General features: G+C 34.1%; 1 protein-coding gene across 49 annotated transcripts in view; it reads right to left on the bottom strand.

Moving 5' to 3' along the window:
* The window catches only part of LOC107221848 (longitudinals lacking protein), a 101,977-nt gene that overhangs the window by 65,572 nt on the left and 11,752 nt on the right, over positions 1 to 24,653 (bottom strand). Inside the window, exons 7-8 of one of the 49 annotated variants that reach the window (XM_046733636.1) lie at positions 3,308 to 3,352; positions 2,177 to 3,013 (exon numbers count right to left, since the gene is read on the bottom strand). The exons of 34 other annotated variants lie outside the window; for them this stretch is intronic. In XM_046733636.1, coding sequence (XP_046589592.1) covers positions 2,694 to 3,013; positions 3,308 to 3,352 — 365 coding nt within the window. In that variant the 3' untranslated portion in view covers positions 2,177 to 2,693. Of the gene's footprint in view, positions 1 to 2,176; positions 3,014 to 3,307; positions 3,353 to 4,059; positions 4,391 to 4,915; positions 5,299 to 6,359; positions 6,620 to 7,826; positions 8,135 to 9,593; positions 9,857 to 10,892; positions 11,230 to 11,498; positions 11,767 to 12,454; positions 12,992 to 13,499; positions 13,787 to 14,519; positions 15,029 to 16,740; positions 16,965 to 17,930; positions 19,001 to 20,315; positions 20,593 to 24,653 lie in introns of those variants that run through there. 14 more of the 49 variants (XR_006903220.1, XM_046733652.1, XM_046733651.1 and 11 more) reach the window with 14 other exon arrangements.

Genomic DNA, 24,653 nt, shown 5'->3' with positions numbered 1-24,653 from the left:
CCTTCTCCGCTATTCAGAACAACATTGACGAGTAAAATGTGCAGCTGGAGATTTTTACACTGGCCTTTCCAAAGCGGCGTTCGTTATTGGGAGTGGCCGCTAAGAGAAGTTTCACTATACGTGGAATCGAATTTGGCAGAATTGGTACCATTCCATATGTCGATACAAAAAACGGATTGACCAGGGTGTTTAGTTCGTATGTGCATGTAGACATTCGATGCTCGTTTAGTTTTGCTATTGCAATAAGGGCATTGAAAACGGGGTGATTTGCCACATTCAAAGTTAAAGTGCCTTGTCAAGTAATTTTTCTTTGTATAGCCTTGATTACACTTTGGACAATAAAACCGTTTGGTGATAGATGTGTAACGCTGAGCTCTCCGACATTGTCTTGTCGACATTTGAGTGGATGGTCTCGTCGCACAAACAGCACCTGCAACAACGAAACAATAATTCGTCAGTAAAGATGTTTCATTGCTCAATAATAATGATGAGTATGAATTCAAAGAATACACTATGAATTGAGCAAATCAACAAACAGAAGTAACGTTCAAGTTACCCAAGGAATTTTTCGTTGTCTGGTCTATTTGTGTCAATCCTTGAATTTCTGGCTCAATAAAGATTTCCCTGAATTGGTTGCAGTTCATCATCATTACAATATTCCTTAATAAGCAAATTTAACAAGTGATATTATTGGTCAAACTCAATACTGATTTATTAACAAAATAATGTTACGACGTACATGTTACACTGTCAAAATCTGTCTAGACATTCAAAACAGTTCATTCAACCTCGATATTAATAACTAATAATAGTTTACCGTAAATACATTCATTTATACAAAGTTCACCGTAGCATACTAATGCGAACAAATTAAAAAATTACACATAATTTCACGTCAGTCAAAAATTTCTCATCTTGTATTCATATTATCATGTACGCGTAAAAGGTTGTAATAGATCGATTAATTTCATTGTGTTGCATACCGTTACTTGGTCCGATCAATTATGTCTTTCAACGCCGAGAACTTTGATCTGAAGTCTGCAACTAGGATGATATTTTCTGATATGTTTTCGGGTATAATACTTTTGAGTATAACATTTCTCACAATATGGGCATTGGAACCGCGGTCTTTGTCCACATTCGTATCGATAGTGTCTCGTCATGTTTGATCTGTGAGTGAAACTCTTAGAGCACCTTGGACAAAGGGCACCCTGTATTCCAACTCTCGGTGAATGTCCATACCTTGAGTTATAGAAACTCATGTCATCTGCAATCAGTGGAAACAATTACATCAGTAATCAGGCAACGATATGACTTCCCTACAGAAACTAACATGTAATACATTTCAACTATTAACACAAATTTTGAGAGTTGGAATACAGGTTCTGTAGAATTTTATTGGTCAATTTGTTCAACAAATTTTTTTTATCTGGTTGAAAAGCTATCTGTATGACATTTATTTTTGGACACGAAATAACAAAAAGAGCTGCACGAACATTGCTCGGCTGCTGAGGAACTTTTTTTTTTTTAAGAATTGGCGTAACCAGTCACATAACAAATTTGGGTTGAAAACTGGTAAAAATATGTGATAGACGTCACTCAAGATTTGGAAACACTCCCTTCTTTCTGAAAGTCGCAGTATAAATCGATGATGTACGCTTCTTGGTTCTTGTGGATGACTCGTACGTGTGAATACATGTTGGAAGATGTTTTACAAGTTTTTGAACAGTAGGGACACTTGAATCTAGGACGCTGGCCACATTGGAATCGATAGTGTTTTCTCATGTCCGAAAGATTCTTGTAGCCGTGAAAACACTTTGGACAGATAAATTTTCTATGCTGATTATCGTAGTTATCCCGCAATGAGCAACTGGCAAATGGATCAGATGTCGTCGAGGGTAGGGTTTCGATATGCCCGCCAGAAAGCAAATTGTCTCGAACATCGACTACATTGTTTAACTCAATTTGGCGACAGTGTTGATAAAGTGAACTTGAGTTACTTATTGCTAGATCCATACTCATATCGTGATAAGTATCGCTGTATTCCCTGAGGTCCTCGTAATCTGAAAATCAATAAATCATGCCAATTAATTTAGTTGTTTCACATCGATATACCTGCATGCGAACCAATTCAGTTACCACTTATTAACTAACGATTTATACCAGGCTGAGAAAATCATTGATATGACATTTTATTAATGTAACATTTATACAAAGCAATATACTCCGAATTGTATCTTGATTTATTAAAAGAAAAGACAGAACTCCAATTTTGTAAGTACCAACAACTTGTCTTCATTGTTTTGTCTTCACGCTTAACGCTAAGTGGCCAGAAAAAAAGTTATTAATGAGTAAATTTAAACTGAATTATTGTACAAAATTTAACCGAACTATAGTAATACTTTGTACAGTCAAGGCACAAGCGTTGCAACAGGTACGATGGTCTTTTCCGCGCTGTATTTTCTACAGGCTAAGTCATCACAATAAGTTAAAATAAGGCTTCTGATACCCAGTTTGAGCCAATCAACGCAACGTCTTGTACTGGAAACAATCATACTTAGAAATTATTCTTCGAATATAAGAATTAAAAAATGCGATACAATGTAAAATATATTCCTTGGAATGAAATTCAATGAAAGTTTAGCGTACAACCGCACATAGATGCCTTACAATGTTATGACTGCGTCTCTTAATTATTCATTATTAACTTGACTGCACTGTGGATCATTTATAACAACATATTTAGAATTTTGATCACCGTGCTGTACGCGTATATGTTTATTAACATTGAAACTATACGGGGAAACCAAATTGCACAGGGGACATTTGTAAATTTTTCGCACAGAGTTAGGATTGTTCGGACAGTACTTTCGACAGTGCATTGTTAAATTTCCTGCTGTGTACAATCTGTCGCAATGAGGACATCTTTCTTTTGCACTTTCCAGATCTCGGAACCAACTCAGCTGGATTGGTTTTCCTCCAAGTTTTCGTTGAATAACTTGTAATCGTCTTCCTGCAACATGGTGAATCCGAAACATTGTACAAATACCAAACTTTATTTAGGTCTGTATTTGTTATTGTAGATCAATTGCGAAAATCAAAAGAAACAGGCACTTGAGTCATGCGATGAATAGTACAAGTTTTCTGTTCGTACGCAAACCACATATTAATTTTCTTACAAGTGTTTATTGAACAATAGAAAATATCATTTGTCGGTAAAAATAATTGTCTAATTCGACATGTTAAGAGTGCTAATCAATCGTCAGAGTTCAAAGTTTTCAAAGTTAATTTATTGTTAGACTCATACTCATGTCATCATAGATATGTCCGTGTCCTCCGGGATGCTGATAATCTGGAAATGAATAAATTTAAATAGTTATTTTAGTTTTATTTTTCAAGATTAATTCGCATGCAATGAAATTTGAAACAAGCCGAAAAATCAGTAATTCACACCAGGCTATAAAAATGAGCGACATTCATACGGATATATAATTTTATTAACATAACTACTACATTTTTCTTTGGATAAAATTATGTTTGAAATAATAAAGAAAAAAAAAAAGAGCTCAATCTAGTTTACAAGGCCTTACATTTTTTAACTCATAATTTTCCCTTCCGATGATAATGAAGACTTAATACTAAACGACCGGAAGTAAATTGTTGATTCGAATGGAATATTCGTGAAAAAAGGTACGCTTAATAAATATGTTAAAAAAAAAAAAAAAGAATATCAAGTTACTAATTTATTAATACACCATGCATCACGACGCTTTTAGTGCAACAAGTATAGAGGTACCTTTGCGCCATTTTACTAAACTAATTCACTAGAGGAAAATAATACTTGTATTTAATTCTGGTTTCGTAATACTAAAGCACTTCATACCGCAGAATACAATTCTTTAAAAGGGAAATTAAAATGTGAAAAATTATGTCCACCGATATTACTTGGTTCACGAGTGTATATACATATATATATATATATATATATATGGTACGTATATATGTATACATAAACATTTATCACATCTAATGAACTTTTTTTTTTTTTTTTTATATATTTTACTACATACACGTATATGTAAATGTTTTCAGTCACTGATTTATCCAAGGCGAATCCACGTAGCACTTTGTCCACGGTGTTTTCTACGTATATGTGTATTCACGTTGAAACTATATGCAGATATATAATCGCAGAGTGAACATTTATACGTTTTCCTATTAAAGTTGGGATTATTAGGACAATACTGTCTGTAGTGTCTGGTCAAATTACAAGGACTGTAAAATTTGCTGCAAAAAAAACATCGTATCTTTCCGTCGAGTCTTACACGAGTCCTCTGTGGCACAGATTTTCCACTTTGTTTTGGCTGAGCAGCTGACCGTGATCGTCTTCCTGCAACAAGACGAATTCCCAAATCTTGTACGACATTACTGTGTTTATTTATTTTTTTCTTTTAAGTAGATTTATCATCGCCTCTATTCGATATTGCAAACACTTCGCCAGATACCAGGAGAAGCGGTTCATTAATGCATGCAGCCTAACGTAAAACAACTCTATTTTATAAACCATAAATTATGATGTTAATAAACTGATGATACAGTAGAAACTTTATAACATTCTACCGTTATCTCAAAGTACTAGGTGATTTCGTAGCAGTGTATGCAAAATTCATTCGCACATGAGAAGTCACTGAGAAATTTTAGATAACAGTGACAAGTTATCAGGTCTCGACTGTAGGTAAGGAATATTTGTATCAACCACATATGTCGCTAATAGTGAGGAGAATACAAGCACTTAGTCGTACTTTGCGATTCTCAAACTTTATTCATTTAAAAGTTTACTTCAAGAGCTCGGTACAACCACAGATGAATGTAAATTCGTAACTTGGCACTTGCAATGCTTCGAGAAAAAAATTACCTGTAAGTGTATGCAATGTGCTGAAATTTCTGCAAGCACCAGCTGACTACTGGCATTCCAAAGGAGGAAATTATCTGTTTACGAAATACCGATATATCTAGCATTGAAATCGCAATGTTTAAGTCGTAGGTGTTGAGTAACATTGAAGCTATATGGAGAAACCAAACTGCAGAAAGGACATTTGTAATGTTTCGGTGCCCAATTCGGATTGCTTCGACAATACTCTCGACAGTGCTTCAGAAAATTTGGTACGGTAATCATTCTCTTGCAATAAGGACATTTTTTTCTTCCATTCTTCCTTTTTCTTTTTCTTCGTGTAATACGGGTCTTCTGTTGCTTTGGCATTCCGACTAGTTTTGATTCAGATGTCCAAAAGTGTATTCCTGAAACAATAGGAATTTCGAAATTTTATGTAACAGTTACTACATTTTTTTTTTACTTTCCAGTTATTCATCATTCCTGATTATTTCACATAAGAATCATTTTGCTGAAACCATAAAGAGTGTTTCATTGGTGAATGGAGATGAAAGCTTGAACGACTTAACGTGGTCATCATTTCTGTACAAGGAAATTTGAACTCTGAGAAATAAGCGAAATTATGCATATAAAATCGGGATAACAGGAATGTACTGCAACATACCTTTCAATCAACAGGCTTCATTCCCGAGATTTGTACAACCACGGTTACAGAGTTTCAAATTGTTAATTGCCATGTTTGCTAATACAGTGTCTGCGCATATGGGATGCGTTGATAGTACTGTAGGCACATTTGACACATCGAATTAATCTTGTGTAGCAACGAGCCCATGGATTTTTCACACACTGCCTTGAACGATGTGAGTCTCGACTATTACGACGATCAAACTTTCTATTACAATATTCACAATGGTATACTTGACTATAGTATCCCATATTGCGTTTCCGTTTATTCCGCACCATTATAAGATCTAGAAAATGTGAAGAAAATCGTCTGGTTAATTCAGAAAATCTTTACTTTTGTGATCATTTTTACTCGGTAAAAGGGGCAAATATAAGTACGAGGTACTTAAATAGATTGATAAAGATTCGCACCAAAATCAATCACTATACAACATTTTTGATTGAGTTGTTTTTATCAGTGAACTCGATGGTCAGAATGAAATCTAACAGATATAGAAAACAATGTGATGATAATTCAAAAAATTATTAACCATATTAGTAATACCAAGAAATAGTTGAACATGTTTTCCATCTGAAAGATAGCAAGTATATCTTTTGTACTTTGAAAAGCTAAATTTTTGGAAAAATATTCCTTCGTCAATGATATATTTCCTTGTGTAACGGCATTCGAATCTTTAACGTTGTATTAAATCTGGTTGATGCAAGAAATTGAACGTGCAATTTTTATTTTGATAAGCTTCAACATTCCTTATTAATAATTTTCCATACAAGAGTTCAGGAACAACACAGTTTTTATTTTTCAGTTGAGATGTTTGGTGCGACAATGTGTTTGTATGTTTGCTGGAAAAGCGCTAGTGTAAGCACATTGGGAACACTGAAACATTCTCGTGTATCGAAGAGCCTCTGGATTCTTCAAACAATATCGGCGAGTATGTGTGTTCCGACTTCCACGGTTGTGATACTTTTTGTTACAATATTTACAAAAGTATGTTCGATTACAAAATGTCATCTTGGATTTCCGCTTCTTACAAAGCACTCCAAGACCTGGAAAATAATAAGAAAATTATTGGGTTAATCTACGAAATGGTTTAATTCAGGTAACAATTTTTATCCGATAAGAGAATAGAGACGAAATGAAAACGATACTATATTCGAAATAATAACTGAACAGGTAATAATATACTCGGAACTTAATTTACGTACAAAGTGTTCATCATGGGGGAAGTTTATTATTTCACTCCCACCCTTAGCGTGAAATGAAATAAATACACGTATAAAATGATAATCTTGTAATAAGTACAGTGCGAATAAAGAGCTGGAATTTATTATGAATTGTTAACAGGTTTACATAAAGGATATCAACATGTTTTATTTTTTACGCTCTTGAAAAAGGCAGTTCGGAGAACTGCGTCTATGCAATTGTGTCACAAATTTTTTTATTACATCTTATCGACAAGATCCGATAACTGGAATGAAAATTGATTTGTGTACTAATACCTTCTCTGATCATTAAACAAGTATCATTTTCCATATTAATTTCAACAATGAAATTGTAAAGAAGTGATAAATAGTTACAGGGCTTTGCCCCTCGGGTTGCAATGTTTCCTCAGACAGTGCCTATGCATGTTGAACTCATTAACGGTATTGTAACCACATTTAGCGCACTGGAGTACCCTCGTATAGCAACGAGCCGTTGGATTGTTCAAACAGTAGAGCAAACGATGTCTGTCTCGACTAGCACGGAGCATATATCTTTTATTGCAATACTGACAATAGTATGCCTGAGATGTCGTCACGTGTTGTCGCTTATTCCGCATCGCTCTAACATCTAGAAAATAATGAAAATATAATTTGGTTAATTCATCAATTGGTAGAAAGTTTATTCAATAACTAATTGATAAAAAAAAGACACGCACGTAAAGTAGTTAAGTACACAGTATACAATTTTTTCTCTGCTCAATTAATAACAATAGGTATTTTTATTTGTTCAACTTTACCGTTGACTCTAACTGCAATAAATGCATCAACGAAACGATAACAGAATAACAAATAATGTTTAAACTCATCAGGACCTCGGACTTTGGCAAATATCTTCTTGAGGAAACAGTTTAACAAGACTGACTCATGGTTGGTAAATGTCCCAATCATGGCTGAGTATTTGATACGATAAAAGCATATTTACATGCAACGCTGCGATATTTTTATTTCTTATTTTGCACTTGTAGGAATCACCTGACAAGGAAAACTTCTTTAAACAAATACAGTAGCGACCATTTGGCTGTGTAATCTACAGGACTGACTAATCACAGGGCTTGGCTCTCAGATTTCCATGCATCCTGAGACAGTGTCTGCGCATGTGGGATATGTTACCAGTACTATAACCACACTCAACACACTCAGTTACTCTCGTGTAACAACGGGCTGTTGGATTCTGTAAACAGACCAACAGCCGATGGGCGTCTCGACTGCGACGATTCTTATATTTTCTATTGCAATATTGACAATAGTAGGCCTGAGATGCAGTATTGTATTTTCGCTTCCTGGACAGCAGTCTAAGACCTGGAAAACAATAAGAAAATAACTTTGTTAATTTGATAAATTATTGAATTTGCGATGACAGAATTGATACGCAAGTAAAAGGTATACTCCGATAGATGAATTGTCATTTAATCGTATTTTTAATTGTTAATTATCAATATGAAAGTGGCAAATGTACCCTTTTTAAATCCTTTCATAGCGTTTCAGCAAGTAGTCACACAACAAGTTCAAAAAACCCTGAAACATAGTTACTGCATTTGGGGTTTTTGGTAACGACGTTTCGCTTGACAGTGCTTGTGAATGCTGGATGAATGAACGGTACTTTAAACACATTTAGAAAATTGGATAACTCTGTGCTACGATGGGTGGTTGAATTCTGGAAGCAGCCCAGCAAAGAATGCCTCTCTCGACAACGAGGTATACCTGATTCATTTATTCCACACCACTTTATGATCTAAAGAAAAGATGAGAACAACAAAAAAGAAATTCGGTTAATTCATAAAACCACAAAATTCATTTGATAACGATAATTCAACGAAGGTACAAAGACTAAAAAATGTGTTTGAAATCAAGGGTAAAAAATTACTCCGAACTTAACTAATGTGCAAAATCTCTTGGGGGTTCTTTTTATTGTTAAATTTCAACTTTGGCGTAAACTGTAGTAAATACATTAAAGCAGTGACAAAAACTGGATGAATAGCTTTCGTAGTTTTGACCAATGTGTAGTAGATGTGACAGGAATAGCCAAGTATTCTTATAGAGTGATTGCGCCAACATGAAGTAACAACGAAATGAGCAGATCCGTAAGTCTGAGATGGGAAAGATTCAACATTCACAGATCATTTGCATGACAATGATTTACATTTTGATGCCAGGATAAACCTCAATTAGCATCAGATCTTTACCATAAGGGGTAATAAGATTCCGATGAACAGTTAGGGGAAATTGGTTTGTGCGTTGTTATGTTTGAATAAATAGTGCCTGCGCATGTTGGAGACATTGACAGTGTTGTAAGTACATTTCGGACACTGGTTTACTTTCGTGTAACAACGGGCTGTTGGATTCTGCAAACAGACCAACAGCCGATGGGCGTCTCGACTGCGACGGTTCTTATATTTTTTATTGCAATATTGACAATGGTACACCTGAGATGCAGTATTGTATTTCCGCTTCTTGGGCGCCACTGTAAGACCTGGAAAACAGTAAAAAAAAGTATATCGAATTAATTTATGAAACTATTAAATAAGTGGTGAACAAGAGATTGAGCCACAAGTAAAAAGAAGGATCAAGAAGATGAACGGCAATTTACTCAGAAATTAACGAATCTCAGAAATCTGATTTATACGGGGATATGTTTTTATTGTTTCACTCCACGACTCGAGTGGAATTTAACATATTAATTAGAAAGGTAGTAGTAGAATATACTCGTGTTACAACTTGTTATAACGAGCAAAAGTACAAAGAATGCAAAGAATTTTGAACATGGTCATTGAATTTAGGCTTTTGGGTAACCATGTTTTCTTCGACAGTGTCGATACATGCTAAACGGATAAAAAGTACAGTAAGCACATTCGGAACATTGAATAAATCTTGTGTTGCGACAGGCGGTTGGATTCTTCGAACAGTCTCGCCAACGATGCGAGTTCCGACTGTGAAAGTTTTTATATTCTTTATTGTAATACTGGCAATAATACACCCGAGATCGAGCAGCATATTTCCTCTTCTTGGGGACCAATTTAAAGCCTGGAAAACAGCAAAAAAAGAAAACAGAGTTAATTTATGAAATTATTGAATAAGTGTTAGAAAAAAAAAAAAAAAAGATTGAGACACAAGTAAAAGGTATACTCAAATAAATGAATGGTATTTTACTCGGAAATAGACGCATCCATACTGATTTACACGAAGACACATTTTTATTGTTTCACTCCATAATTCGCATAAAATTTAACACTTAAATTAGAAAAAATAGGAAAAAAAAGGATATTGTATTAATTTATGAAATTATTAAATAAGTGGTGAAAAAAGGATTGAGACACAAGTAAAAAGAAGGCTCAAATACTCGAATGGCAATTTACTGAGAAATTAACGAATCTTAGAAATCTGATGTAGATGGGAATATATTTTTATTGTTTCACTCCACCACTCGCGTGAAATTTAACATGTTAATTAGAAAGGTAGTAGTAGAATGTACTCGTTATATAGCTTATTACAACAAGTAAAAGTACAAAAATTCAAACAATTTTGAACATCGTCAATGAAGTAGTAGACATGTACTCGTTTTATAGCTCAACACAGGGAGTAAGAGTACAAAAAGTGCAAAGAACCCTGAACATAGTTATTGAATTTAGACTTTTAGGTAACGATGTTTGCTTTGATAGTGCGTCTCCATGCTGGACGGATGAATAGTATTGTAAGCACATTCATGACATTGAATAACTCTTGCGTTGCGAGCTGCGGTTGGATTTTTCAAACAATCCCGCCAACGATGCACGTTCCGACTGAGACGCTTCTTATATTTTTTATCGCAATACTGACAATAGTAGACCTGTGATGTAGTATCGTATTCCTGCTTTTTAGCCACTACTCTAAGACCTGGAAAACAGTGAGAAAACGAAACAGGTTAAGTTAATTTATGAAATTATTATGAGTGTTAAGAAATAAAATAGAGACACAAGTAGATGAATAGTAATATGCTCGGAAATGACGAATATTTACTGTTTTATACAACAATGTATTTTTATTCTTTCACAATACCATTTGCATGGAATATTTTACACGCAAGTTAAAAAAGTAGTGGTAGAATTTACTCATTTTACAACTTATTACGCCCAGTACATAAAGTTTAAAGAACCTTGGGCGCAATTAATGAATTTAGACTTTTGGGTAACCATGTTTTCTTCGATAGTGTTTCTTCATGCTGGACGAATAAGTAGTATTGTAAGCACATTTAGCACATTGAATGCCTCCTGCATTGCGACGAGCATTTGGATTCTTCAAACAGTCTCGCCAATGATGCGTGTTCCGACTAAGACGATTGTTATATTTTCTATTGCAATAGTGACAATAGTAGACCTGAGATGCAGTATCGTATTTCTTCCTGGCCACAACTCTCATTCCTGAAAAACAGTAAGAAAAAAGGATGTTGAGTTAATTAAGGAAATTAATCAATGACCGTTGAAAAAGAAAAACTTAAAACACAAATAAAATGTATACTGAAAAAGACGAATAGTAATTTAGTTGTAAATTGATTTACACAAGGACATATTTTTATTGTTTCGCTCTACCATTTGCATGAAATTTAACATGTAAATTAGACAAGTAGTAGCAGAATGTACCCGTTTTATAACTCATCACAGCAAGTGAAAGTAATAAAAGTACAAAGAACCTTGGACGTAATTGCTGAATTCAGGTTTTTGGGTAACTATGTTTTCTTTGACAGTGCTTGTGCATGCTGGACGCATGAACAGTATTGTAAGCACATTCGAGACATTGAATAACTCTTGTGTTGCGATAGGCGGTTGGATTGTTTAAACAGTCCCGCCAACGATGCATGTTCCGACTATGACGGTTCTTATATTTTTTATTGCAATACTGGCAATAGTACACCTGAGATGTAGTATCGTATTTCCCCCTCATAGGCACCACTCTAAGACCTGGAAAACAGTAAAAAAAGAAAAGAGGTGAGTCGATTTATGAAATTAATGAATAAGTGGTAAAAAAAAAAAAAGAAATTGAGACACAAGTAAAAAGTATACTCAAACATACGGATGGTAATTTACTCGGAAATTGACGAATCTTCACTGATTTACACAAGGATGTATTTTTATTGTTTCACTCCACAATTTTCCTGGAATTTAACACGCAAATTAAAAAGGCAGTAGTAGAGTGTACTCGTTTTGCAGCTTGTCAAAGCGAGTTAAGGTACAAAAACTGTAATGAACCGTGAACGTGGCTACTGATTTTATGCTTTTGGGTAATCATGTTTTCTTTGACGATGCTTGTGCATGCTGGACGAATAAATAGTATTGTAAGCACATTTAGGACACTGAATAACTCTTGCGTTGCGACGGGCGGTTAGATTTTCCAAACAGTCCATCAAACGATGCGAGTTTCGACTACAACAGTTTTCATATCTTCTACTGCAATATTGATTATAGTCTGTCTGAGATACATCCCGTATATCCACTTGTTTGGCATCGTTACAAGCTCTCAAAAAAAAAAAATCTGTTCGGTAAACTAATTCAGTTTACTTGATAACAGATGGACAGGAAAATAACAAATGGCACAAGTACATCAGGCTAGAACAGATAGGTAATAATTTACTCCAAATCTGAATAGTAATATGTTTTTAGGTGGTGTATTTATTTTTCCACTCGACGATCAAACACAAGATTTAATAAATACATATACTACATGTCAAAATACTTCCGTTAGTGGCCGCAGTCAGACCTCAGGTGTAGAACCAAATCTGGTTAACAAGAGAAGGTACCTCCGAGAGTTCGGTATTAAAGATATATATCAGCCCCTGATTGTTTCCTCGAGGAAAATGAACACTTTTATATCAACGCCTTCTTGTTCCACGTATCATATGCGACGAGCAGCGCGAGAGTTTGATGAATGATTACGGGGCATTGGCGCTTCGATTGCCATGTATCATTGCGCAGTGTCTACGCATGTTGAACGCGTCGACGGTGCTGTAGGTACATTTGGCGCACTGAATTACACTCGTGTAGCAACGGGCTAATGGATTTTTCGAACAATACATAGAACGATGCCTGTCTCGACTACGACGGATCTTATACTTTCTATTGCAATATTGACAATAGTATGCCTGAGGTGAGATCGTGTGCCTCCATTTATTCCACACCATTTTACGATCTAGAAAACAATAAAACAATAATTGAATTAATATATAAAGTCACAAAATTCATTCGATAATGGCTACTCAACAACAAAAGAACAGGGACGCAAATACAAGGTAATCAATAACACGATTAATAAATTACTCATAGCTTAATTAATATGGAAAATATTTTAAGGCTCCTTATTGTTCAATTCTACCTTTGGCTTGAAATGCGATGAATAAATTAACGCAGTGAGAAAAACTGAAGGAATAAATCTTTCACAGTCTTTAAACGTGCCAGGAATAGCGGTGTATTTTATACAGTGAATACGCCAACTCGAAGAATTACTATGCGTTTTATTTTATGAGAACCAGATCTGTGATGAATAAATGTGAAATAAAGCTGTTTTATTTAACCAGATGATCTAATCTGACATGAGAAAAGTTTACAACGTTCACAGATCAGTTTCTTGACAGAGATAGATTTTCATGCTTTTTCTTTTTAATTATAAAGCAAGCAGCGCTTTGCCACGTACTGTTTACCATAAGAGATGACAACATTCTGACAAACAGCTATGGGAAATTGGTTTGTCGGTTCCCATGTTTCAAGAAACAGTGCCTGCGCATGTTAGACCCATTGACAGTGTTGTAAGTACATTTTGTGCACCGAATGATTTTCGTGTAGCAATGTGCGGATGGATTTTTCAAACAGTACATCAAACAATGCACATTTCTACTGCGACGGATTTTATACTTTTTATTGCAAAATCTACAATAGTATGCCTGAGATCCTGCCTTGTATTTCCGTTCATTGAACATTGCTTGAAGATCTGAAAAATAGTAGAAAAAAAAATTACTTTATTAATGGTTAGCGACATATGAGGGTGTAAAAAAAAACAAAAAACGAAAACACAAGTATACAAACAGATAGATGATTAGTCGTTTATTCCAAACCTGATCAAAATAAACTCTTTGTCATGAGAATGAGTCACGTTTATTAACTGAACAATTAGCATGAAATGGCATGCACACGTAGAATGATTGAAAGACAAAAAAAAAGTGCAACGAAACCAGCAAGGGTGTCAAAAATAATGTTTAACTATTAATAATCTAGGATTTTGCTGAACATATTTTCACGAATAGGATCGATGCATTGAAAAGTTTTGAGAGCAACATCTTGCTTGATGATTGAGCAAATAGCACTTTTCAGTTTCGTATTTTTATAATCAGTGTGAATCAGTTCAATGGAAATGTTTCTATACTTTCTATTGTCATATTGATAAAAGTAGACATGAGGTGCAGTCTTGTATTACAGCTTATGGGTCACCGTTGAGAGGTCTGGAAAACAGTAAGAGATGATGTAAGTCGAGTCATTAAATATACACAATATACTGCCGACTCAGTGAACGAACAGCAATTCAGATATAAGGTATTTAAATTAAAGGGAAACGACATTTGCTCTGAACTCAATAAATATGTACAGAAATTTTATTGTTCAACTTCGTCGACAGCACGAAACGCAATCGATACACTTACAACACCCTAATGGTATGGTAAATTGAATTCGACTTCATTTTAATTATCCAGGTTTATGGTACATCGGTTCTCGAGAAACAAGATTTCATCATTTTTACTGCCGTCGACTCGACGCCTCAGCAACAGGTGAAAATTTTATGTCACTTGAGTATGTTTGCGCAACAAATGACAATGTGACTTTTTGTGTTTGTAATAACTGGACCTTTGAGAAAAGGTCCTTCCGCAAATAGGACATTCGGTTGTTCGACCGCAGTCGCGCTTCGAATGTTGGCCCAGGTCTGGTTGTCGAGAAAAAGCCGCTCCGCAAGTCTCACATTGAAAAGGTTTCATATTGACGGATCGGTTCCTCGATGAAGAAGGATTTTTATAACAATGTCTTCCCTGATGCATGAGCAAGTAACGCTTTTCCGTGTAACGTTTACCGCAAAAGGAGCAAGGAAACTGTCGCTTCGAGAACGATCCCGTAACATATTCCTGAGCTACGTTATGTCTCACTGTTTCATACTCTGGCTCAGGCAAGAACACGCTCCACGGTACTGAAAAATAAATGTCAACATCTATTGGTTAGTATTTTTGTTTCTGTTCTTTCTCCAGCCGACAAAAAGGATTTAATCATATTTAGTGAAAATTCAGGGTAGCTGGTCATGGTTTTACAAATTACAGATGAATCATACATTTTACACGTTTCTGTGAAAAAATTTTAATAACCAATTACCGTGAAATTTCAAATATTAAAGGTAGAACATAGATGCGTCAGAGTTGAATGACGCAAAGCAGTTTCGATGATCGAATGCTGGTAATCAATCGAAAATTGCAAAGGTACAATATATTTATTTGAGAAGTAACGAAAACAATGTAATAGATTCTGTGATACAAACGTAACTTGATTTTTCTACCAATTCTATATATTTGCAAACAATGCGTTTCAACTTCGTTATTTTTAACACGTGACGGCACATATTATTGCAGCTCGCTATTGATCAGGCTGTGTGATATCTAAAGCATAGACATTCAATCCTGGATGTATTTTTCTTGAGTGCAAGTAAACATTCGATTGTTGTTTGCATCTATACTTGCAGTACGGACACTGAAAGCGTGGCGGGATTCCACATTCGTATGTAATGTGTCGCTTGAGATGTCCTTTCTGAGCATAAGCTTTTCCGCACTTCAAACAGGAGTGCTCCTTAAGACATTCCTGACCACGAATAGTATAACTCGTTGCCAAGCTCAATCTGTCGCTCTTACTCTGGCCGACAATCTGCCAATATTCTGCAAACATTAGAATGAATGATGTAGCAATATGAATGTTTTCCATCATTTCGATTCATAGATCACATGAGAGGTTTTGGCAAGTTTGCGAAATTTTAAATCAACTCTGCTTTCTTTAATCATCACAAGTTTTACAGTGAAAAATTATCACATTCGCAGACGTTACATCAAGTGTCTAGAATTATATGCAACAGTTGTAAATGCACAATTATAATATTATAATTGTCAAATACTTGGGTAATCGCGGGGCACTTTATCGATAGAACTAGAACACAACAAGTCCAGCACGGAGAATATTTGGATAAAAAATGATACACTTCAGTCTATTCAACAGATAAATCAAACGCTGTATCTAATCCTGTGGGTATATTTAAATGATGGAATGGAATAATCAGAAATCAATTTCAACAGGCACATATGTTGTACTATATTTGCTGGAGTTTAGATTTCATATGATATTATGTGCTTATTCTTATAACATAGTTTTGCAATAATCGACTCAAAAATCGATAGATAAAATATGAACATGTGCACAGATTAACTTTACGTGAATATGAATAACTTATTATTCCGGTGAAAAGTAGAAAAAAAGAAAAACATAAATTGATAATAAATATCATCGCCCTGAATGATATTCGAACCACAATTACGACTTACGATTTGTAAAAAATATATATATAATATATATATATACATATATCGCATACACTGTGACCAATATATGCAATATTTTTCAATTAGCTTATCATTATATAATTAATACTACTATAATACATTGAGTTAATGTGAGATATGTAGGAAAAAATTGAAATATGCAAACTGTAATTTGGTGCTCAAATTGAAATATGAAACGTGGCATTAGATTTGAACAGATATTTTCCTAATTGAAAAAAAAAAAAAAAACACAACCCAGCATATCGTAACGGAACTATCGATTCTATGAACTAATTTTCTTCCGTCGTTCCGATTGGCTAATCCTGTCAAATGATAGAAGTTATATTTGGGAAATATGTATCCGCGCGACATGCTCTGCAAGAGTATCAGGCCTGGAGTAAAATCTTCCGCAGTGTGGGCAAGCGCATTTTAGCTTAGTAGGTCCACATCCGTAGCGCGTATGCCTGTTGAGAGATGACAAGTTCTTATAACGTTTTCCACATTCAGGGCATTGGTGATCTCCACCGCCATACGTCGAGGGAAAGGTCTCTGTAACGAGAAGGGGTAGCGATCAGTTCGTTTGGTTTAATAGTGCCCAAACGCTACCCTCTAGCTGTAAGAAATTTACATCATTTTGTAGGAAAATATTCTATTTTAAAATTGGTGAAATTGAGAAATTCATCAGCAACCTTCTATGGAACCCAAACAATTAACGACACCATAAACTACAGTAAATATGTAAAATCGTCACAGAGTTCAAGTGAGGCGAATGTTGTTGCGCGGAGAGAAAGTAACGACAATCGAAAAAACTCGTATGCTACAACTTTTTTACCAAGTTTCAAACAATTGGAACTTATACAAGCATGTTTTAATGCAGTACTCGATATTAACTTTCAGAAAAAAAAAATATATTACAAGTAGTGTATAGTATTACATATAAGTGATAATATTACAAGGTTCTAATGATGTAACAAATTTAGCTGGTGAATAGAGTTTACAAAACAAAGTGACATTTTTTCACCGTGCGAATATAGACTTCAAATTACATTCAGGATTTCTAACACATTATTTGTGATGTCAAATGTGTGATATAGGAAATAAAGAAACACAACTTTCACTTGACATATTTTCAATTTATTTCAGTCGAATGATTTCCGGTTAATGGACTTGCCAAATCTGATTGTAAATAAAAATTATTTATTCTTTTATTTGTATCACCCAGGTAGATTTAATAAATGTATTACCTCATTGAGAAGAACTCAGTTTCCATTTGATAAGCCCATTGTTAAAAATATACTTACCGAGAGCAGCACCTGCCGGTGTTCTTAATTATCATTCCTCGACAACTACGTCTCTGTTCATAAGGCACGAGAGAAATAGTGCGAAAGATAAACGAAAAATATAAGAAGCCCTGGTATATCATTATTTTCAAATTTTATTTGAACATTGTTAGAAAATTTATAAAATATCCTATAAAGATTCAACGATTATTAGTTATAGTGAATACTCAGTCTCACGAAAAATCAAAACTAAAGATCAGATACTGTATTGACAACATGTCAGACATTACCCAAATAAATTTTACCACATACTTAACTCGTGATAAATCTCAGTAGGTAAAATTAAATAAAACTATAGCTGACTGACCAGTTGGTAGATAAATATATTTTTTTGTAGGTATAGTAATGATTATGTACCTTCTTTTTCAGCTATTCTTTTTCTATTCGATATTGTCCCTGCGGCTATTCTTTACAAAACTAACAACAATATAGGAATGTTATACCAATCCTTGTTCATTTGGCATATTCGCTCAAGCAATTTTTAACCCTATTTACATTAAAATGAAAAATCTTCAGCACGGCTAACATCAGTAATCGAACAAGTGACGTACCACAAACTAAAAAAACTAAAGATGCAAGTTAATTAAGTCTTGTATTGTTTGTATGGTAAGAATATTTTATATTAAATCATAAATACGCACTCGGTATGGATCTCGACTCTTGAATTTTGCCTAGTTACCAAATACTCAACAGAATTAACAGCTTAAAAAAATAATTAAGTTCATCGCTGTTGATTCTTTAAATCAATTGATATTTCTGCTCCAAAGTGTCCAAAGTTTTCTTTACTTTTTTTTGTAAGCAAAACTTTACGTCGCTAAGATTGCATTAATTTTACGTCACAGTATATGACGGAGGAAGACTGACGATAAGTGAGAACGATTACTTCGTAGTTTGTATGATTACCGAACTCTAAATATTGTAAAATTGAGATTCATCAATTTTCTCTTTTCATTTTATTCTACTTTCATAAATTCTATTATTCCAACGTTACAGCAATTCTCAAAAGCTGCTGGAAGATCTATTTGGTAACCGATCCACCATGTATATGTAGAATGTGCTGCTTAAGGTGGTCAGGTCGGCAGAAATATTTGCCACATAATGTGCAGGTGAAGGTGTAACGTGAGCCGAGTCCTCCGCATTCGTATCTTGAGTGACGAGTTAGCGAAGACCGAGATCTATAGCCACGTCCACACATGACACATCGAAATTTGAGATCACTGGACGAACCTTCTCCTGCCGGACTTACTGTAAGCATACACGGAGGCGTTTTACAGATGGATTCTTCGTTGTTTCAAAAATATTGTTGTTGTTTTTTTCTATATTTTTATTTCAAGTGGTTACAAAAAAACAACAAAAACACACAAAATCCCTTTTTATTTGCAAAGCCAATTTAAGCATTCTAGTTTATTTATATTTTATAACCATTTTTTTCTTTCTTTCTTTTTTTTTACAAATACAAAGCTTGCATTATATTGAGATTCTGGTATAGTCAGTACGCTTTTTTTGATTAACCGGCGAATGAAATTCAATACTTTATCAGATCCGACAAAGTAAGTAGAAAAGTAAACGACTGTCCTCAGAAATAAGGTTGAAATCTAGGGAAAGAAAGTAAAAAGAAAAAATAAATGAAAAAACGAACTTTGAATTATTGAGAACTAAATTTTTGATCGAATAAGAATCTTGTTTCTCTTGTCTTCGTTCTAGGTAAGAGTATGAATTTTCAATTAGTCGTTCACAGTGTCATCAGAAATGCTGCTACGTGTCTCTTCGAGGTGAAAAAGCTGCTAGAAATTAGAATTTGAAAATAATACTGATACGCAGAATCTCAATTAAAATTGTTATTAACATGCTGCCCCATCGATATATTTTTTCGTGTTTTTTGTTTTTTGTCTTACAATTCCCCGTTCATAATCCAACCCATAAGGAAAATGCCTCCATGTATATTTTCACCCCACACATATACAGTACGAATCACATGAGTAAGCATACAATTATAAGAAAAAAAAAAAATCGCAGCGAATATACAGCATTAGACGTGCTGTCTGAGTATGATACACAATTAATTAACAACATATTAATACGGCGTGACCAGTAACGAACGCATATTATTAAAGAGTATTTACTCTGTTCGGAATGTGTCCATTCAACGATAACTGAGGCTACATCGGACAGGGTCATCAAAAATGATCTCTCTAATCTCTCGATTGAATGACTGACAGACTGTTCTAGAAACCAAATAACTAAACTAGCACACGCTTTTCTGCGAGGAAAATTTTTTTTATACCAAAATACCTAATCAAAATATATTTGAAAGTTTGACCAACGACTTACAACCAAGGGTGTAATGGAAAAAGAAAAAAAAAAAAAAAAAGAATAAAAAATTATACAACTAAACGTACTCCGTACATGTGAATTCAACGAATGATTTATTTCCTTCTTTTTTCTTTTTTTTTTCACAGATAATTGTTTACTTTGTTTTAACTATTTAAATGCTAGTATGTATTAATAAGTTATGAAGAAAATTATCTACATAAATTCTCTTTCTAGCGCTCTTCCTCTGGTCGATAACCCACCTTTATATTCTCTAGACTGAAATCCTTATCATTTCCAATATTTGTAAGAAAATTGAGCGTGATCCTTATGGCTGGCGGATGGCAGCCGTTGTGAAAGCGCCACATCACGCTTCATTTTCTCTACCTCCAGAAAACATTCGGTAAGATGCCTCAGTAGCCCTCCACGATATTTGTAAGTTCGACCGCAGCTGGGACAGGCAAGTCTGCGATAATCAGCCATTGGATGGACATCGTCGTACTGCGATGATGAATGCAACCTCCCAACTGCAAGAATCACGGCCTAGCATCACCCCAAACAAAATTCAACGATGATTGACATTTTAATTTTACGATTCTGACTCTTCGACGATACAGATGATTCTGACCATATTTTTCTCTGGTGTTCTACATGTCAAGGAATTCAGATTAATTTTTAAACAAGATATGAAAAAGGCGTAGAGTCATGTCAACTTTTTGCCCCCAAATCAAATTTGATGTTTTTTTTTTTTGTCTTGATTTGTCTTTTTGGATTTTTCAAATCTCAAATGCAGTTTGAGAAAATTGATTCGACGATGAATTACAGGTGTCTTTTTTTTTATGAATATTACAACATCGAGCATTTTTATAATGCATTCAAGTACGGAAACTGACTATTTGATTCACATATTTTGATGAATAATAGAAACGTTAATAAGACAATCGCTGAAACAAATCTACAAAGAAACAGATTTAAGATTTGTGTAAAATTTAGGCGTCAGATTGTACAACATCTAATTCTTTCAACTATATTATTAACTATTTGAAAACTCTGCTTAAGAAAGGACATACACAAGCCTAGTTTCTGTATAGATTTGAAAATCACAATTACCTGAAATTAGGACGATGAGGTTTAAAAAATGAAAAGTTATACACGTATTTATAAATATCATCAATGTTTTATTTTCAAATATTAAACGTAGAGTTCACGCCCTTTCAAGAGTGCGTATTACATTGAGCGTAGAGATAAATGACGTCTCTCATATACCGTTTATTATTAAAATACTCTCAAGTTTTACCAAAATTTACAATTATCAACTTTTACTTTACTACTCTGGTAACATGCGAAAAAATTTTGACTGAAAAAAAAAGAAAAAAAAATTCAAGTACCAAAAATTTGATATCAAGCCCCACAGTATCAGACCTTCATATTTATAAATACATACTGAACAGAGATTAAAGTTGTGTTCTTTTTAAAATCCCCAATTATCTATCGAATATCAGGTTCTCAATTGTTTCCGATACAATTACGACGACGGAGTGAATATACCGCTTTGTGTATCCAAACTGCAATTTCCACATTAGAATTTCCCAACTCGGTTAAGTTAAAGATGCTGTAAAATTCGACCTGTTTGCCGCTGAGTTCTTGTTTTCAATTTTTATACGACAGATTTTTCCTGTAAATAATGTCACTCGCCTAAGAAACTAATCTGAGAAATGATTCAACAATTAAAAATTTTCAACATGATATAATACTTAGTTTATTTACATCTTCACGTTATCGTTATGAAATTAAGACCAATCTCTCAAGTAAAAAATAAACAAAACGTCGAACTTCTGACTGAAACGTAAGTGATTTTAAAACAATTCCCACTTCGTGTCTTGAAGAGAATACAAATGTACATTGATAAAAATCACAAGGAAACATTATACACAAGAAATTTGAATGGCACAAAAAATGATGACGTATAGAAGGGGAAGATACTAAACACACTTTTCAATTATAATAAATGTAAGAATATTTTTCAAACAACAATCATACCCTTCTTAAATAAACAATACTTTCCACATTGTCTTATACACCTGTGATAAGTACCGCATAGACAAGTTGGCAGGTACAATCGTTCGAGAAAACTGAATACTTAAATACTAAACAAAAAACAAAAAGATTACAACATATTTCATTGACTTACACGAATGAAATAATGTTCATTTTTTCAAGAACTTCGAAAACTTTCATTAAAATAATCTCTACGCATCCTTATCGATTGTGACGATGATCGAAGCGAGTGATTTTCTGCTTTGATTCAGAAAAAATCTGTGTTGCTTCCCGACGACATCTCGAGGCTGGAGACTATCGAAGCCTTTGAAAGCAAGTTCAATGCCAGAACAGATTCTTGACGCCCAAACTCCGACTCGAAGCGACCACGAAAATGCGATAAAAATTTCCCACAAGTAATCCTGAGACGTTTAGAAACTATTCAATGACGGATGGAACCTTATCAGGACAAATAAAGTTTTTTTTTTTTTGTTTATTTTCACAGTGCAAATCTACAATATCTCGGCGCCTAAGAATTATGTAATTTTGAACTGTGAAAATTTGATTCAATTTCCCAGTAAATGAGTTCAATGTTATGATACAGAATTTCCCACTGAGTTCTTTCATTCATACACACAAACAAACACACATGCGATAATTGTTAATTCGTTATCATCATAAAACGCGCTTCTGAAAACTGTTTATAAAAAATTAATATTGTTCGATTGTACGGTAGTCCTGTGAAACCGATTTTTCAAAATATACAACATGGCAATTGATTTTAATTCATCAATTGTCAAAGCGTAGGTAATGAAAAAGTGTTTCATAAAATGTATAAATTAAACGGAAACAACTTGTAAATACCTTCACACGCATCAGGGATATAAATACGTAAATAAATTTCCTGAAAAATGTCAAATCACCAGAAACAAATAAATTGAACAATCAGATTACATGTAAACATAAATCATGGTTTCCGAATCGCACCAATTATTTCCTCCGTCGAACACAACGTCGGAAAAATAACAGAGTCGTAGCATAAAATTGGTCAATGAAACGAGGTTGTTTCACTAAAATTGTATAATGCATTAAAAAAAATTAGATATATATTCAAAATGAATACCAGGTTGTAACAATACACATGAAAAATTAAAGCCAAAGTGACAAGATATTTTACCAAAGCTTTACATATTATAGAAAAGGGAACTGAAAAAAATTGAAAATTTTCTTTCGACACGCCGATACTACGTGCGAAAACATAATTCACTTACCTCTTACCCAAAGTCATTGGTCAAAATCATCGAGCACAGTCTATCAATTGGTCTGTCGAATGATTTCTCCAAAAACTCAAATCGAGCTATTGGATTTAAATCAGCGTCTGGTTTTCTTGTCTTGCTGAATATTAAACTCACTCCCGTAGGTATTCATGTTTCAATATATAAAATTGTTGTTTAATGCAGTAAAACGATATTCCGCAAATGCGTAATCAGCGTATTGGACTCCGATCATCAGATGACGAAAATTTCTCATTCGAAGAGGTGAACAGAGTCCAACAACGCCATAAGCGGTTTACCGTCATTATTAACAATAGTATAAATTGATATACCGTGAACACACAAAAAAGACGAAGCGTAAATGAGAAAATCAAGTTGAAACATATTGCCTGGAAAAAGAAAGTTTCACATATTAGTTATAATAAAGTTGCAACATTTGTGGGTTTGATATGTAATTTAAACCCGTCTCATGTGGTAAAATTCCTTGAATAAAAAGGATGTCGTGGAATTTTCAAACTTGTTGATAGTCTTCTTCCCAATGATTCGGTTCAAAAGTCTCAAAAGGAGACATTTCAATCTGAATACATTCTGCTAACCTGTATAGAGGGGGGGGATTTAAAACCAAAATACGAAAAACACACACACACAAAAAAAAAAAAAAGGGATCAAGCACTAAATTTTCAAAGCCCGAAAATAGTGGACATTCAAAATTCAGTGGGAGAAAATTGTGAACAAGATTATAGTTGGCGAACTTCTTCGATGTAAGTTTTCTTCATCAACTGCAGCAGGCGAATGAAAGTTTCAAAAGGAAACATTCAAACGTAGGTTTTACTCTTCTTTGTGGCTCCGTTCTTACTTTTAATGTTTCAAAAGTGAAGAAAAAGAAACATTGAAAGTAAAAACCGAACAATCTTCTTCTTGTGTCACAAGTGACTGTATTTAAAAATTCCTGAAATAAAACTTTCTTGACATGTTGCATTGTCTTCGAACAAAAGCTGTAAATATTTTAATCATTTAGAAAGCTTCAAAATGAAACATTCTAAAATGACATCAATACAACCGCGTTAAATTATCTCGTACCATTCAACAACGACATCATTGATCAAAAATTCACTCTCTCATTTAAAAATCACAATCATACACACAACAACAATAATGATCCTGAAATTATTTTGCAGATATTTCACACATGATTATATTCAAGAATTTCAAACCAATAACCAAGTTGCAATATTACCAAGAACATTTCAGTAAATGAGAATCGAGAAAAAAGTTAC

The sequence above is a fragment of the Neodiprion lecontei genome, chromosome 3 (assembly GCF_021901455.1).
Source record: "Neodiprion lecontei isolate iyNeoLeco1 chromosome 3, iyNeoLeco1.1, whole genome shotgun sequence".
Taxonomy (NCBI): Eukaryota; Metazoa; Arthropoda; class Insecta; order Hymenoptera; family Diprionidae; genus Neodiprion; species Neodiprion lecontei.
Note: the sequence above shows the minus strand (reverse complement) of the source record. Positions and strands in the feature narration are given on the sequence as shown.